Source organism: Amblyomma americanum, chromosome 8 (assembly GCF_052857255.1).
Source record: "Amblyomma americanum isolate KBUSLIRL-KWMA chromosome 8, ASM5285725v1, whole genome shotgun sequence".
Classification (NCBI taxonomy): Eukaryota; Metazoa; Arthropoda; class Arachnida; order Ixodida; family Ixodidae; genus Amblyomma; species Amblyomma americanum.
The window spans coordinates 12,418,222-12,433,554 of NC_135504.1; the positions used below are offsets into that span (position 1 = coordinate 12,418,222).

The window sequence follows — 15,333 nt, forward strand, 5'->3', positions numbered from 1 at the left end:
ATCTCAGTAAAATTCGAAACACAGCGAAATATCTAGAAGGTGAGTTAAACGTTGGTCAGAGAAAAACTTTAGGTCACTAAAAGAGGGATCAATAATAACGGAAGAAGGGGGCTTAAGGCTATGATATGTCGGCTTTCCCTTCCACTATCAAGCTTTATTTATTAATTCCCTTTAGCAGCCCTCAAGGCCGCACAGGCACTGCTGGGGGGAAGCAAGTACAATAAATGCAAGTATACAACAAGAAGAGGTAATTTACAAGGAACATTTGTCTTGTTTGTAGGTGTGAAGAATCTGTAGCATGTATTTTAATCAGAGAAAACTGCAAGTCCTAAGACCTGTAAGATTTATCTTGCTTCTCCTCGTCATTTTGTGGGGTTAATTTGGGCCCTTTAATTTCCTTTGAATGAATTGTGGCCTAATCAGCTTTTGTGTTATATTCTGCGGAATGTCCTTGAGCGGCAAGTCGCGTATTAGGCGCACCATAAGTGGAGTGCCCTGGAATGATTTCGACCTCCTGGACTTCGTTAAGGTGCACTAAAATCTCAGATAACACAGGAGGTCTCGAATTTTGCCTCCGCCGAAATGAAGCTAGGATTAGACCTCGTGGCCTGTGGCTCGGAAGTCGAGCGCCTTAGCCACTGAGCCACTACCGCAGGTTGGCCTAAAAAGTTGTGTACAAAACATAACACAACTCATAAGTAATGATGACTCGTGTATCTTGTCAGTATTCTATCCACGCGAGTGTGATGTCCTGAACCGCGAATTGCGCTGAAAGCAAGAAAACGGCTTTTTTTTCAGGGCTGACATGGGAAGAGGCTGCACATCGCTGTCCTGACGGCGTCGTCCCAGCGTGTCACAACTCTGAGGAGTCGGTGACTGTGTCCGGCCCTGTGCAAGCCGTGGTCGAGTTGGTCGAGAAGCTCAAGGCAGAAAACGTGTTTGCACGCATGGTTGACAGCATGAACGTAGCCTTCCACAGCAAACACGTTCAAGGAGTCGCTCCCGCTTACCGCGAGGCGCTTGAGAAGGTAAAGTGACGAAGTCCAGAACTGTCGATGGTGCAGACGAACACCATATTTGCGAATATAGGTGGCGCTAGCGGGCGCACGAGGTGGTTGGGGGCATAGGCAGCAGCATTATTGGCTTCGCCTGCCGCGGCGTGCGGTTCGGTTATCATGGCTTTTGTGAGCGGCTTTTCTACAGGTGTCTAGCTTGTCTAGTTTGAACGAGTGCATTCGCGATCAAATGTAGCAGATTCGACAGCATATCGCACTAAAGCAGAAACCAGTCCAATTAAGAAAAATATCCAGCTGATTGAGTGCATAAGTGCATAGACACTGAGGGAACTACGTCCCCGGCATCACAATACTCGTTTATCTTGACGTTATATCAAGACGCCAGATTCGAAATGAGGTTGCATACCCTTTTACATTATTATCAAATGTACTTGCAAACTGCTCACGGCTTCATAAGTCGTAGTTTTGTTTACTTGTGTTGTTATGGGCCGCGATCCAGCTAAGTAACTCCAACCGGGCTGGTCGGCTGGAGCGCGGAACATATTAAAGTGATGTTACGCACATACTGGAGTGCTTCAATAATACATCTGACGTTAAATGACATTGCTTCTTAAAGATTCTGTTCAGACTGTAATCAGATTTTCTTTACAAAGGGACTACCACATAGTATACTCTGAAATGAGAAAATTGCTTTGAATAATTTTGTTTAGAATTCCTATTCGCCTGACACTTACGTAAACTCCAACCGGTGAAACCAACGCCGCCGCTTCATGATTATATCATAGACCGATGCTGGTAGTTCAGCATTCCTTTCTTCTCACATTTATGCACTGCGATGTTTTACTGCAGATATTTGAAAGCAGCAAAATATATTTTCCCTGTTAAATTTACACCCTTATATATTAGAATGGACAAAACAATATTAGCAGGTCGCTCCCAGTTTGTCTATGTTAATAACCAATCCTCTAATTCACCGCCAGTAACATCAGGTGTCCCTCAAGGATTAGGGCTTTGTACCCTTCTCTTTCTGATCTATATCAACGACTTACTCATTCATGCTTCCTCTAACATCCGCATGCTTGCCGATGACTGCGTTGCCTTCCGCACAGTTATTAACCCATTCGATCAGCTAGCACTCCAAAACGACCTAACTTGTATAGAAGTAAGGTGCAGCCACTTGCTCATGGAGCTTAACACCAATAAATGCATACACGTGTCATTTCACCGCAAACGTAAGCCCCTTTTATTCTATTACGTAATCTCTGGCGTCGCAGTAGAATTAACCAATTCCTATAAACACTTGGGTGTACCCTTAAGCCAATATCTAACCTGTAATGCGCATGTCCCTAACATTCTATCATCAGCAAACAAAACCCTTGGCTTCTTGAAACATCATTTGCGCCAGGCACCACCAGATGATAAGCTTCTTGCCTACAAGTCCCTGGTTCGAACAAAACTAGAATACACATACCCTATTAGGAGCCCTAAGCAAATCTATTCATACGATATCAGCATATCATTTTTAAAAGCAGAGTTGAGGCTAACAAATCTTGCTAGCCGTCGTCGTATCGCCAGTATGTGCTTATTTCATAAGATTTTTTTTAATGGTCGCTTCGTATTCCACTCTACATTAGCCCTCCAGCACGCATTTCCCTCCGCATTGGTCATCCCCTGCAAGTTGCCCGTCCACCGACTCATACTGCGACGTTTGCTGCATCATTCTTTTTTCGCTCAGCCAAAGACTGGAACGGCCTTCCACACGATGTCACTGCAACCACCTGTCCTTTTTCATATTCGAATTGTATAACTGCCATATTTAACGAATAACATCCTTGTACATAAAATTTGATACTATCTGTACCCAGCCCTTATGTAATATCCCCTAATTGGCGGTCTTTAAGGTAATAAAGTGATGTGCTGTGCGGTGATATATAACCAGGGTTTGGCGGCGAAACTGATCCATCACTTACTTCTTCACTTTTTTTTTTGCGCGCAGAAATAATTTAGTCAGCTTAAAGCGATTAGAGTAGAATTTTGTGTTCTGGCATTTTCAATACGACGCGGTAGCAGCAGCGGAAGCGGTAGCGTACATTTCATGTTTCACCTGGAGCTTAAGGGAGTTTGTAAAGACACCAGGCCGGGCACTTGTGGCAGTCACTGCATGCTCTCCATGCCCTTATACAGGGTGTTTCACCTACGACTTTACACAATTTTTAATACTAGGCTTTTGGGTTTAAAAGAGCGGTTTTTCGGCCTAGCATTGTCAGCGTTGTAGCACATCAGAATAAAGCTAAGATGTGCTAACTAGCACGCTTGTTAACTAATACTGAATAGTTAATTTTTTAACTATTACTGTTAGGCTCCTTATTTAGTGAGAAACATGATGGTAATATAAGTATTATCTATATCAGTTCTGAGAATTTTGAAAACGCAGATGCCCTCGGCGCTGTGATCAAACAAATTTCGGCTATTTCGGCAAGTTATATGCACTGGAGAGGTTGCTTTGCCTGCAAGCTTCTCGAAAGCGCATGTATTTTGGCGCGATTTAGCCAGGTTTTGTTGGGCTACAGCGCTGAGGGTAACTGCGTTTTCAAGATTCTTGGAACTGATATAGATATTACTTACGATGAGCTACACGACCTTAGTAATTAATTAGCCTAACGATAACATTAAAAAGTTAACTATTAAATATTGTTGCCAGCCTTTAAGTTAGCACGTATTAGCTGTATTCCGATGTACTACACCGCTGACGATGCCATGCCGAAAAAAGCGCTCTTCTCACGGAAAAGGCCTGTTTTTTAAATTTTTTAGATCGAAGGTGAAACATCCTGTATAAGTCTGTTGCACTACGGGGCGGTGTCCGTTGTCGCTACAGCATTTTCTGTCATCATGGCGTAACACAACTTTCTGCGTCCACTAACTCGAAAGATTACACTGAAGAAATTGATCAAGGATGGGGCGGTTGTGAAGAAAGGAATCGAGCGGCATGTTTTATACGCAAGAAGGTGCAAAAGAAGTGCAGTTGTACGAAATAAAGAAAGATGAAGAGCCGAAAATGGGGTTCTTTTAGTTGGAAATACTGAGCACCCATTGTACGAAGACAAATCAGCAATGATTGTCACGTAGTCGTGCCCTTTTGGTGTGCTAGCGGTAGACGAGTCACTCGCAGAAAAGCCTTTATGTCCAGATGACGCTCGGAGTAACTCGTGTGAGCTCAAAGGAGCGTCGCGCCAGCTGCAGCCAACGGGAGGAGGGTGGTGGCGGTAAAGTGTATTCGATAAATAGCTTTGTGGCCCCCCAACTAAGAAGCGCCTTAGTCTACAAAACCTACGGCCTTCGCTGTTTGCTGCACCCGCTGAACCAGCTATCTCTGGCTCTCATGGGAACTAATAAAATTAGAGCAAAATTTTAAAATTAGAGCACAACATTTGCGAACAAACCATCTAAAAACATGTTTTACAGAATTATTTCTCGTATCTACCTGGAAAACATAGAATGAAAGTTGCAGAATTAGTAATGTTGCCTCAACATAGATGATCGTTTTAATACATCTCCACCGAGCAGGTGATCCCGGAGCCTAAGCAACGCAGCGAACGTTGGGTCAGCTCCTCGGTGCCTGCCAGTCGGTGGAACGAGCCTGCCGCACAGCTATGCTCTGCGGAGTACCACTCGAACAACCTTGTGTCTCCCGTGCTTTTTCGAGACGCCCTTCAGCACGTGCCCAAGGACGCCATCGTGGTCGAGATCGCGCCGCACTGTCTCCTTCTGGTAAGCCTTCGCCAGTCGGGAACATTTTCACTGCGCACCATGAGCGATGGAATGTAGTCCAAATGTCACCTACTATGTGACAAGTGCGGGGTTTTGAACCCCGGTGCCACCGGATGCCCACCTGTTTTTCCGATGTGTGCGAGATATCTCTTATTCTTGTGCTTGACTAACCCTGGTTGGAGTGCTAAAAGAAATGAGCTTCGGAACTGCTTTCGTGCAGACCAGAAAACGCGATAGCCGTGGCTCCTGCACGCCAAGTTAACCTTGCACAATTAAACTTAAACTATAATCATCATTGCAGTCACTACCTATTCAATAAATCGGTGTGGGGAAGTGCAACTGGCCGTAAATCTCTAAAACATTTAGCTCTCATGTGCAGTGAACAAGGCAGTACGAGAGTTGTTCTGTTTCACTGCATCTCAAACTACGTTTGAGGGAGTTAGAAAACTTTATCAACTTTGCAGCATAGAGGAGGATTTCTTAAGGGTTATAAAAATTTGGTTGCTCCGCTATCAGCGCAACATACTTCATCCACCGACCGATGTGTCTTCAGTATTACGAGTGACGTCGCAATGCAAAACCTCGGTTGCATAGCTACTGGTCCAATGGGATTCCTACAAGGTGGAGTAGATTTGTATTAATGAAGTAATTACTCATTCACCCCAGGGGAGCCATACGGCCCCACAGAAAAGGTATACAGCTTCCAAAGAAACTTCATAGCCGTCCGTATGCTGGTGATCCCGGATAGCTCAATTGCTAAAGCGACTACCCCGGTAAGCCGATGTTTCCGGTTTCAAAGCCCGGAAAATGAAGAATTTTACTTTGACTACGAATTTTTTCTTGAAGGTCTATAGCTTTCCTTTGTAGCCGTGTGACGGTGCTTGGGTCGATGTTAATGAATAATTACTCTCTTATTACAAATCTACTCATACTTAGGGGATTTATTTAAACAATGAACTAACACCGTTCGCACTTAGAGTTGCTGATCAGTTCGCTCTCGCCTTACTAAACTCCAGCACTCCCTGACAGCTTAGCTGGCACAGCAACTGCCCCGGTGATGCGGTTGTTCCGGGTTCAAACCGTGGACTTGGACGAATATTTCTTTAACGATGAAGTTTCTGTGAAAGTTGTGTAGCTTTTCTCTGTAGCTGTAAGGCTTCCCTTGATGGATGATAATGTATACTATTGCGATTGAGCAAATGTTCGCTTTTTACGCAGCTACTCTTTCAAAGAGACGTTTGAGTCGCCTATGCTACACTCCACATTTTGCTATACTTGTTTGTTCACATTCATTTGCTTGTGAAATTAATTTATCTGTTTAGTTTAGGTTTTCCGGTCGCTTTTGTTCCTCCTCAGTTAGTCTATCAACGGCTACCATTTTGTTTTGAACTCCCGTTTGCTTATATGGAGGATGTACCTTTAGAGCGATGGTGAAAGGCGCTTCAGGGTATGTCTGACTTTTTGAAAAAAATATAGAAAATACGGAATCGATCAGGACGTCAAAGATCATTAACGCAGTCCAAGCCTGTTATCTGTCGAACAAGTATGCTCAGCAATGGGAACGTGTCGTCCTTGTTGATGTACACATGCGGCCCTTCTCAATGTGAGTTGCAGAGAGGGGAGTTTAAAAAATCTGAATTAGAGAAGGGGGAGAGTCTAATACTGAGTGAAGCGTTAGGCACACACAGTAATTCTAATGCGCTTAATAAAAGCTTTCCATTATAGTCAGAGAAGCATGAAATGCTTGCGCGAACAACACTTCTGACCAGGAAGCGCTGCTCTCACGTTGGATTTGGGGCAGAAACTGAATTTGATTTTTTCCCCCGATTCGAGTGATATTAGGGCACACATGGATCAATTATTGTGACGTCACGGAACCTAGTGGCTGTTGAAAGATACAACCAGTGCTTGCCATCGAAGTGGACGTCCCCAGATTGTGGTAGGCTAGGTTTGCAGGGTGACTGACGTCAATGTGCACTACAGAGCTGGCGCCGTTTGAGACGGAGACTACTGGGAGAAAATCGTCTGGAATTAATTATTCTCGCTGGGCACCAGTGTTTTGAGCTCATTCGCATTATTGCTTGGCTCTTTGGAGTTTTTAAAGGCAAAATAACGGATGCTGATGAAATACTCTACCTATGGGGTACAGAATATGAGTTGTGAAATGCTTCCCGCCGTTGCACAGACTAGTTCTCACGGCCATAAAATTGAGTGAGATGAACTGAACATTCAGAATTTTTTGTGCTGATTTTTGTTTTCAGCCCTACGCAGCACATTGCGGTGCTAGGGTAAACAAGGAACTTTTCTGGGCTGCCGCTTGTGCAAAGTTCTCATAAGCTATGCAGTCACGGTGATTTCTCATGAAGTTCATGCTTCGTACGGTCCTGGGCTAACGACACACTTACATACAATCTCTTCTGCGGAATTCGCCCCATCGCTGTGGCTTCTTGGCAACCATAACTCGTATCGCGTAACGTCTCATCATTTTAACTGCTCGCAGCCGATCCTGAGGCGTGCCCTGGGGCCGGACGCCTGCTGCCTGGGGCTGATGAAGCGCAATGCGGATAATCCCATGTTCTTCCTCAATTCGCTGGGCAAGCTTCACACGCTTGGAGTCCAGATGGACCTGAGCCCTCTGTACCCACCAGTGCCGTTCCCCGTGCCTCGGGGAACCCCGAGCATCGGTCACCTAGTCAGCTGGGACCACTCGCAGAGGTGGACCGTCGCGAAATATAGCGACTACGCTGCTTTCACGCAGGTAAGGCGGCGAACGTTCCCACGAACGGTTCTGGCGAGTACGCACACACAAATATCGCGCGTTGCTCCAACTGACAGCAATTCGTTTGGGGGTCTTCTGGATTGTATCAATGTAGAATGTGGCGATCACCAGCCCTGAGGGTTCATGTAGCAGTACTCCAATTTGCTTGCGATGGTTGCAAATGCGTAACTGGCTGAACAATGCCAGTGTCAACGAGATATGTCCTAATCGAAAACTTGCGCATTCTCTTTTCGGTCAAAGATAAATCTGTCGGCGTATATTTTAACCAAGAAGTAAAATAGACACAATTGCCTACTCTGTTAAGGAGAGCACGGGATGAGTGCCGCTCGGGTTTGGAGGATTCCGCCGATAAACGCTGCCGCCTCTACGGCAGTGGAGCGATGATGCATTTCGTTTCACTTTTATTTATACAGGTGGCGCTGCGAACTAATGGCGTTTGCGAGGAGGGTGGTGAAATACAGCTAGCATGCAGGAGCGTGCGTGGAGGGAGGAGGGAGGGGTAATGAACAACAATCAGAAAGCAATCTTAAAGATTTCATTTGAACAAATGAGCTAGAAGGAGTGCATTGGACTGAAACCTCACACCAACGAAGTGAAAATGATGAAAAGGGTAGATGAGAAAAGCGCTGCTAAACAAAGCTTGCATCATGACAACAGATACGTCCGCTAAATCTGTGGTGGTGTTATTCCGAAAATGTAATCGAAAAATTGATTTCTCAGTGTGAGCTTCAATGTATGCGACGTTTGAGATGTACGGGACAAGCGGTTCAGACTCAATGCGCCTAACACGTAGTTCCCACTGTTGTTCGTTTTGGTAACGTTATTTATTTAAAAATGTCCCTCATAGGATACAAAATGGAAAACAGCCTGAGGAGCAGGGGTTACAGAAAAAAGCTGATCAGTGAATGATGTAATATGGAAAGTGCAGTAAAGTCAACTAGATTCTGCAATTTCAAACACAAAACATAGAAAATTATGTAAGCGCATCTACGTAGAAGTAGAATAGAAGTTGGAGAAAAAACAACTTGGCACCGTAAGCGAAATGCGGAGGTAGTGACTTCAGTTCAGATCCCAGCATGTGACTGCATTCTATTCTAATTTCTAATAAATTATCTTTCACTTGAAAAGTAATCACGCTACTAGTTTTGGGTTGATATATCATAAATAAAAACAAAACACCTACCCGGATTTCCTTGGTTTCAATAGCGGTTGGTTTCCTTCATATATGTCTTAGCGACTGCATACTTTCCCTACGCGTGATTTTTTCCAGATATATTGTGTGTTTCGGCCGAGTTTTCAACACTTTCATTAAGCTCGGCGCTACGCTTAAACTTTACTGCTGCAGGAGACGAAATTGGCAGGAAACTTAATATTCACGCTAGCATTCGCCAGCTATCAGAACACTGTCCGCCAGTCTATTCTAAGAAACTCATAGAGTGAATTCTAAATAAGTCCTATGACAAACATTGGAAAAAGCTTTTGCCCTAAAATGGGAAATAAGATGAGTGCAAGTGCACTAATCGTTGGCACATTCACAGTAGAATGTTCTTGCAATCGTTACCTATGCTAAGTCTTCTTGGCCAGCTGCAGGCTTCTCTCCACTTCCAAACATATACTTAGATTGGGAGTCTATGACGATGTACCGATGTGGACAGCTTGGCTACGGACTGTTTCCCAAGTTGGCCTCCAGCAATTTATGCCGTTTCGGTCTTGTTACTGGAACTTAACTGTCCAGTGGCACCAGTGAGCGCACCGAGCTTTAATATGCGATGGTAAACAACGTGACTGCGGGTTTCTCGGAATTTTTTGGGGAGAAATTCTGAAAGCTTCGACTGTATGAAGAAAGGCAGTTGAAAATTCTGACGGCTAAGACCACAATAACGGCCCTAATATGCCTAAAAAATTTGCAGTCGGCTGAGGATGTCGTCGAGGTAGACCTAGAGGCCAATGAGGGAGACGCGTACTTGGCCGGTCACCAGCTCGACGGACGCATCCTATTCCCTGCCACTGGCTACATGATGATGGCCTGGAAGTACTTGGCCAAACGTAGCGGCAAGTCAGTACAGGAAGTTCCGGTGATCTTCGATAACGTCGAATTTCATCGGGCCACAATTCTCCCGAAGAGCGGTAAGTCTCTGGACAAGGCGCGCGTATTAACGCTGCGGACTCGCGCTAGCGAGGTGGCGCACATCTAAATACAACCGCAGGCACGGCCGAGGCTGAGGATGGCGAGTCCCAGAGAGCCATAACAGATCACAAAGTCAACTGCTCTATGTTTGAAGCCTTAAACTAATGCCGTGTTCACGGGGTGCTCTACGCGGCGTCCCGGGGATAGGGTTATTAAACATAGGTGTTTACTGTGTGTGGTTTCGATGCACCGGCATTGGAAAAAAGGATTTGTATAGCCAAGATGAATGCATGCTGAGCGGTAAATCTTTGTTACTTCTGCTCGCGCCATGACGTAGAGCATACCGCACTCTTCATTGTCGTTTCTGCGTATTACGAAACACATAGATAGGGCTTAGATGGTATCGACTCACATTTTTTGGTTCCCTCGGATTAGTCCCATCTTTTAAAGGGGTTTTCCTAACCAGAATATAAAGAATAAATCAGCAACTATATCTTGAGACACGGCGCTACCCCATCCTTCTCCTAGTAGTTTTCTCCCCACTCGTTCATTCTTCCACGAACGCTGGGCTGCAACTCTCCTCTGCGCTTTGGCTTGTTACAGTGTGAAGGGGTCTTTCCTGGCACTGAGGCTGCGCAAACCTAACCATCCTTATATGCACGCAAGTTTGCAAGCAAACACGCACTCCCCATGTAAGCCCGTCCCTCGCGGTGGTTCATGATCACGACAAGCAGACGAAGCGCTTATCGCTTGCGCTATCGTAAATGGCACATCCAGTGCCTGCGTGGCTGACCTGTCGTGTTTTAAGCGGACGCACATCTGGCTAAACGCCATGTTCGCTTGTATGAGTGACGTTTGGGGGGCATTGAAATCACGGCTCGCACAGCCTGAATGTCATTTGATATTTTTTTTTGTATGGCAGTGACAGCTACAGTCAGCGAAAAGTAAAAGTAATGTGTAATAGATAGGAAGTTCAAAATTCTTCAGTCGGACGCTTCGCGGACCGTTCTACAACTTTCCAATTGTAATTTTTGTCAAGTTGGTTAATTCATTTTGATTACTTCTGCAATTAAGCAGAATACTAAAATAGTGAGACTAGTTTTATAGAAAGCCAGCAACAAGCATTTTGTTGCGTCGTCTTTGAGAACCCGATCGCTGTCGCGTTACAGATTTCAGCGCTCAGTAAACGATGAAAGAAATCGGACAATCGCTCCACGCCACCGAGATCTTCCTCCGGAAGTAATTTCATCGGGTACGGTGTGTTGAATGTGCGTCATTCATGAAATGAAGACACTGGCGTCATGCTACGTATTCATTGGTATCAAAAACGAGTAAAGCTCCACATGCGATCGCGTCCAGTACTCACACCGTAATAGCACTGCAATACGAAGCATTTAGAGTGATGTTTCGTGGAAACTCGTGAAGATTGACTGCGATTTCGAGGAAGCGCTTTCGTTGAGACAAACCCTCGTAATATTTCTGCGTAGTGTTCATTCTCGGAATTTCGCCTGTTTAAATCGGGAACTGCGAAAGTTAGTTACGAGACAGTCTCTTATAAAACATAGATACTCAAGTGGACACCATCGGTGATTGGCAGCGTTTCAAAGACTTTTCTGCGGTACATCAATGTACTCTGGCCCCTCAGAACAATGTCGATTTATTTGCAGTCAGTGGAATAAGCAACTGAAGCATTTTGCAAGAGATGGAGGTTACAGGTTGCCGTGTAAGTCTACTGCCTTAGGCAAGCAAGGATAGTATTAGAATCCTTCAACTCCTTTCGCTAGCAGATGGAATGCGCAGGAAGTTTTTACCGAAGGCAGCAAAATACTTCTTAAGTATATCAGGTGATGTAAACAGCTGCTAAAGAGAATACAGAGGCCGATTTACTCTTTTTCAGACAGCTACACTTTTGGGAGTGTAGCTCAAAATTTTGATACGTGGTTCTACGTAGAGTCACTGGAAAAATCAGAATTCCGCGAACCCCCTCTCCCCACCAATTGACCTGGAAGGTATATGACAGCCGGTGCTTGACGCTGACCACATGACAATCATGATAATCAGTGGTGCCCGGTGTAGTGCGTTCGTAATGTCGGTACTATAAATAAAAAAAAAATCTTCGGCGTAGTTAGCAGAGGCAGCTTTAGTGACATCGTGAACAAACACTCAGAACAAAATGGAAACAAAGACTTTATTAGCTCGTTTGAGCAGCACCTTGGGCATGTATACAGGAGAGCCCTGAGGCTTTGATCGGCTACCGCCTTATGCAATACTCCGGAAATTTTCGTGACACGGCAACACGGTGGCCGTATTCCTTCTAAGCTCCGCGGCGCGATGCAAACGTAAGCGGCACTCTAAAACTCTCTAGTGACTCTAGTTCCACGGTTCGTGTAGCTCTACTTGCGGGCGCATCAGGTAGCTGACGCGCTGTCAAGATGTATGCGTTCTGTCACACTGTAGAGACACGCTGTATATGCGAACCACTGGCAGCTAACTCTGCTCAAGGCACAAAACAGCGTGCTGAAGTGTTGCTACAAAGTTTGTCTTCAGTTCACTGTTGGGTCCTCAAGGCCTATTAGAAGTGGTTCATGCCGACCAATTCGGTTCGGATTTTGACTTTATTCATATTTGGCGTGCATATAGGAGCCATGAGCAATAAGCTAGTCGCTGGCAATACGATGCCTTCGGCACAGGTCCAGTTCGTTTCTTGGTGAACGTCATGCGAGCGTCGGGCGAGTTCGAGATCTGCGAAGCCGGAATGGTGGCGGCGAGTGGCCGCATCCGTGTAGCCGACGAAGGAGAGAAGATCTTGGACAAAGATCCACCGGGCCAGCCGTCCGAAACAGTGATCTTCGAACTCGACTCCGAGAACTTCTACAAGGAACTAAGACTAAGGGGCTACGAGTACCACGGGGGGTTCCAGGCCATCCTCAAGACCGATTTCCAAAGTAAGGGAACTCAAAATACCCTCGGTGTTTGTTATTGTTCCTTTATCCTGTCGTTCGACGTGAAAGTACGGCACGCAAAATTGCGGAAAGAGGAGCAAAACAGAAACACAACAGCTTTCAGTTGTGCATACTTCTGGTTCTTTCTGCATGGGTGACCTCGCAGAGTAGCCACTAGAAACGAAATAAGAGAGCACTGAGCACAACTCAATCCACTTAATGTTCTCGGCGAAAAATGATGTCTTGGCTCTTTCTGTCTATGTTGGTGTACCTCCGGAAGAAAAAAGTAAGGTTGCATAATCGGGTACAATTTAAGAGCGCAGCGGCTTTTCCTCGTTCAAGGACCTCCTCCAGCCAATGGCGTCGGCTAATTTTCATGACCCTCCTAGTGTGACAAAGCAAGGATTGATAGATGAAAATGCGATCATCTCTTCCCTCTAAGGTCGGGGATAGACCCCTCTCTCCATTGTGGTGCTGCTCCCTGCACTGTCACGCTAGCAGGTTCATGAGAATCGGCCGACGCCATTGGCTGGATTTGTTGGAAGGCGGTCCTTTGGCGGGGAAAAGCCGCTGCTTTCTTAAATTGCATCAAATTATAGTTAAGAAATTTGACTTTAAAAATTCCCATCCATTCGATTTAAACTCGTAGCGTCCACATCGAAAAGGTTTGGTCGCCGGCATGTTGAGGTGAAAGGCTGTGCAGCATGATATCTAGAATCCGGGCTCGAAATTTGGTGTCGACGCACGAAGTTTAACCGAGATATTGGCAGCTAGTGGCGAACATTACATTTCGTTTTTTGATCATTTCTAGCTTTTAAAGGCTCTTTTTTTTTTCAGAGAGCGGTCTTTTTATCGTTAATACCGTACTCTATCGATACCTGCCGACTTCAATTAGTTGCCACTGTGCCTTTAAAGAGAGCATGGCCCACATTAAGAATGCAGCGTGTAGAGACATGGGAAAGCAGTTAACAATGCAATTGGAAAAAAAATGTCTCATCACATTTTTAGCAAAGTGTCAAAAAGTGTTCAGCACGCTGAGAACAATGACTACCACGCATTTGGCGACCCCTGTATTGCTAACGTCACTGAAGTCTCAAATAGGAGTTAGGCTAAAAAAAAAGATGCCGATAAATTGCTGATTTGAAAGTGTCCACTTAAGATCTTGCAGTGACTACGGAAGCGTATAACAAATAGAGTACTGTGGGGATTAAAAGATGCGAACAGAGTGCAGCCTATGCACTCCGCAGTTCTAATTTCATACCATCACGCTTTTACTTCGGTGGTAACAAAGAGACATTCGAGTTGTTCATGATACATTCTAGGACGACTCTAACGTCATTTTCTTACCACCCACGTGAAAGCGCGATGAAACAAAATTCGAACACCGGAGCTCGAGGGCGCATCGTTGTTCGCATATCTTTTCATCGCGATTGTTCACAGATGTTTCTGAAATCAGACGTACAGTTCCAGCAATGCCAGCACCCTACGTGCCTATTATTGGTAGCAAATCAACACTACCTTTCCGAGGTTGGCAGGCGGTGTTGAGACGTGTTCTAAATGTGATTAAGCGACCTTAAAAGCGTCTACCACTGCCGGGCATTTTTAGTGCGAATTAAAGTGAAATAAAAATCCAGATAGCATAATGGAGCCCGTTCCTCGATTAATACTCCCTCTCAAAGTCACACGTATGTTGTTCACTCTGGTTTACACTACGTTTCGCACTATACTAGCTACTCGAACTAATCGCAGCAACCGCTGCGTAGCGAGTAATGCCTTTCTCCTTTCTACTCTACCTCACTCAGGTTCCCATGGCATGGTCAAGTGGGAGGACAACTGGGTGACCTTCATCGACAATATGCTGCAGTTCTCTATCTTACCGGGGAACTCTAAGAGAGTTTTCAGGCTACCGGTGAAGATTCAGTCGTGTCGCATTGACCCCAGACTCCACGCTCGGATCGTCCAAGAATCAGCAGACGCTGGTCAGTAAAAGTCTCCATTGTGTCCATGAAAACGGTAGGAAACGTCCGACACGCGCCTTGACACTTATCTCATTATGCACGACTAACATGGCTGCTTTAGTGGTTTCAGCGTCACCTGCAGCCCTATCTGATTGTGAGAGACATATATTGGCGCTGTCAGTGGGCGTGGATATAGACGCTACAGCGTACGACAGAGCGACTGCCTTGCGGCGCTATAGGCTATGAAGATTCTCGGCCACTGGCCAGGGCGATCGTCGGCGGTGAAGGCCTCCGAAACACTTCTCCGCTTCTTGCGAACTTCTGGCCTGCACGATAGGTTGTGACTTTTGCGAACGCTGACTTTTCATAGTGACTCTCCTTTCTCTTTCATTTTTTATCCCCTCGCCCCTTTCTCCTCATGTAGGGTAGCAAACCGATTATTCTTCGGGTTAACCTCCCTGCATTTTCCTCCTCCTCCTCCTCCTCCTCCTCCTCCTCCTCCTCCTCCTCCTCCTCCTCCTCAAGGGCGCTCTTGTTAAACTCTGTTCTGCGTGTACCAAGGCTCTGATTGTCCCACACACACCATTACGTGCTTAGCAAAACGGTGGTCATAATCGAAATTTTAAGTTAAGCAAATAAAGTGACTCTAGGAATATGCAGCTATGCAAATGTTAAATAGCCGTTTGAGAACGGTTGCTTTAGAGAACTTAAGATACTGACAGACTCTAGATATCTCTTATAA

The 15,333-nt window shown here is 45.4% G+C and overlaps 1 protein-coding gene across 1 annotated transcript in view; it reads left to right on the forward strand.

The window, feature by feature from the left end:
• The window catches only part of LOC144100922 (fatty acid synthase-like), a 71,297-nt gene that overhangs the window by 22,823 nt on the left and 33,141 nt on the right, over nucleotides 1-15,333 (forward strand). Inside the window, exons 10-15 of the mRNA XM_077633844.1 lie at nucleotides 799-1,028; nucleotides 4,581-4,784; nucleotides 7,285-7,542; nucleotides 9,474-9,690; nucleotides 12,382-12,636; nucleotides 14,436-14,612. Of these exons, the coding sequence (XP_077489970.1) occupies nucleotides 799-1,028; nucleotides 4,581-4,784; nucleotides 7,285-7,542; nucleotides 9,474-9,690; nucleotides 12,382-12,636; nucleotides 14,436-14,612 (1,341 nt within the window). The remainder of the gene's footprint in view (nucleotides 1-798; nucleotides 1,029-4,580; nucleotides 4,785-7,284; nucleotides 7,543-9,473; nucleotides 9,691-12,381; nucleotides 12,637-14,435; nucleotides 14,613-15,333) is intronic.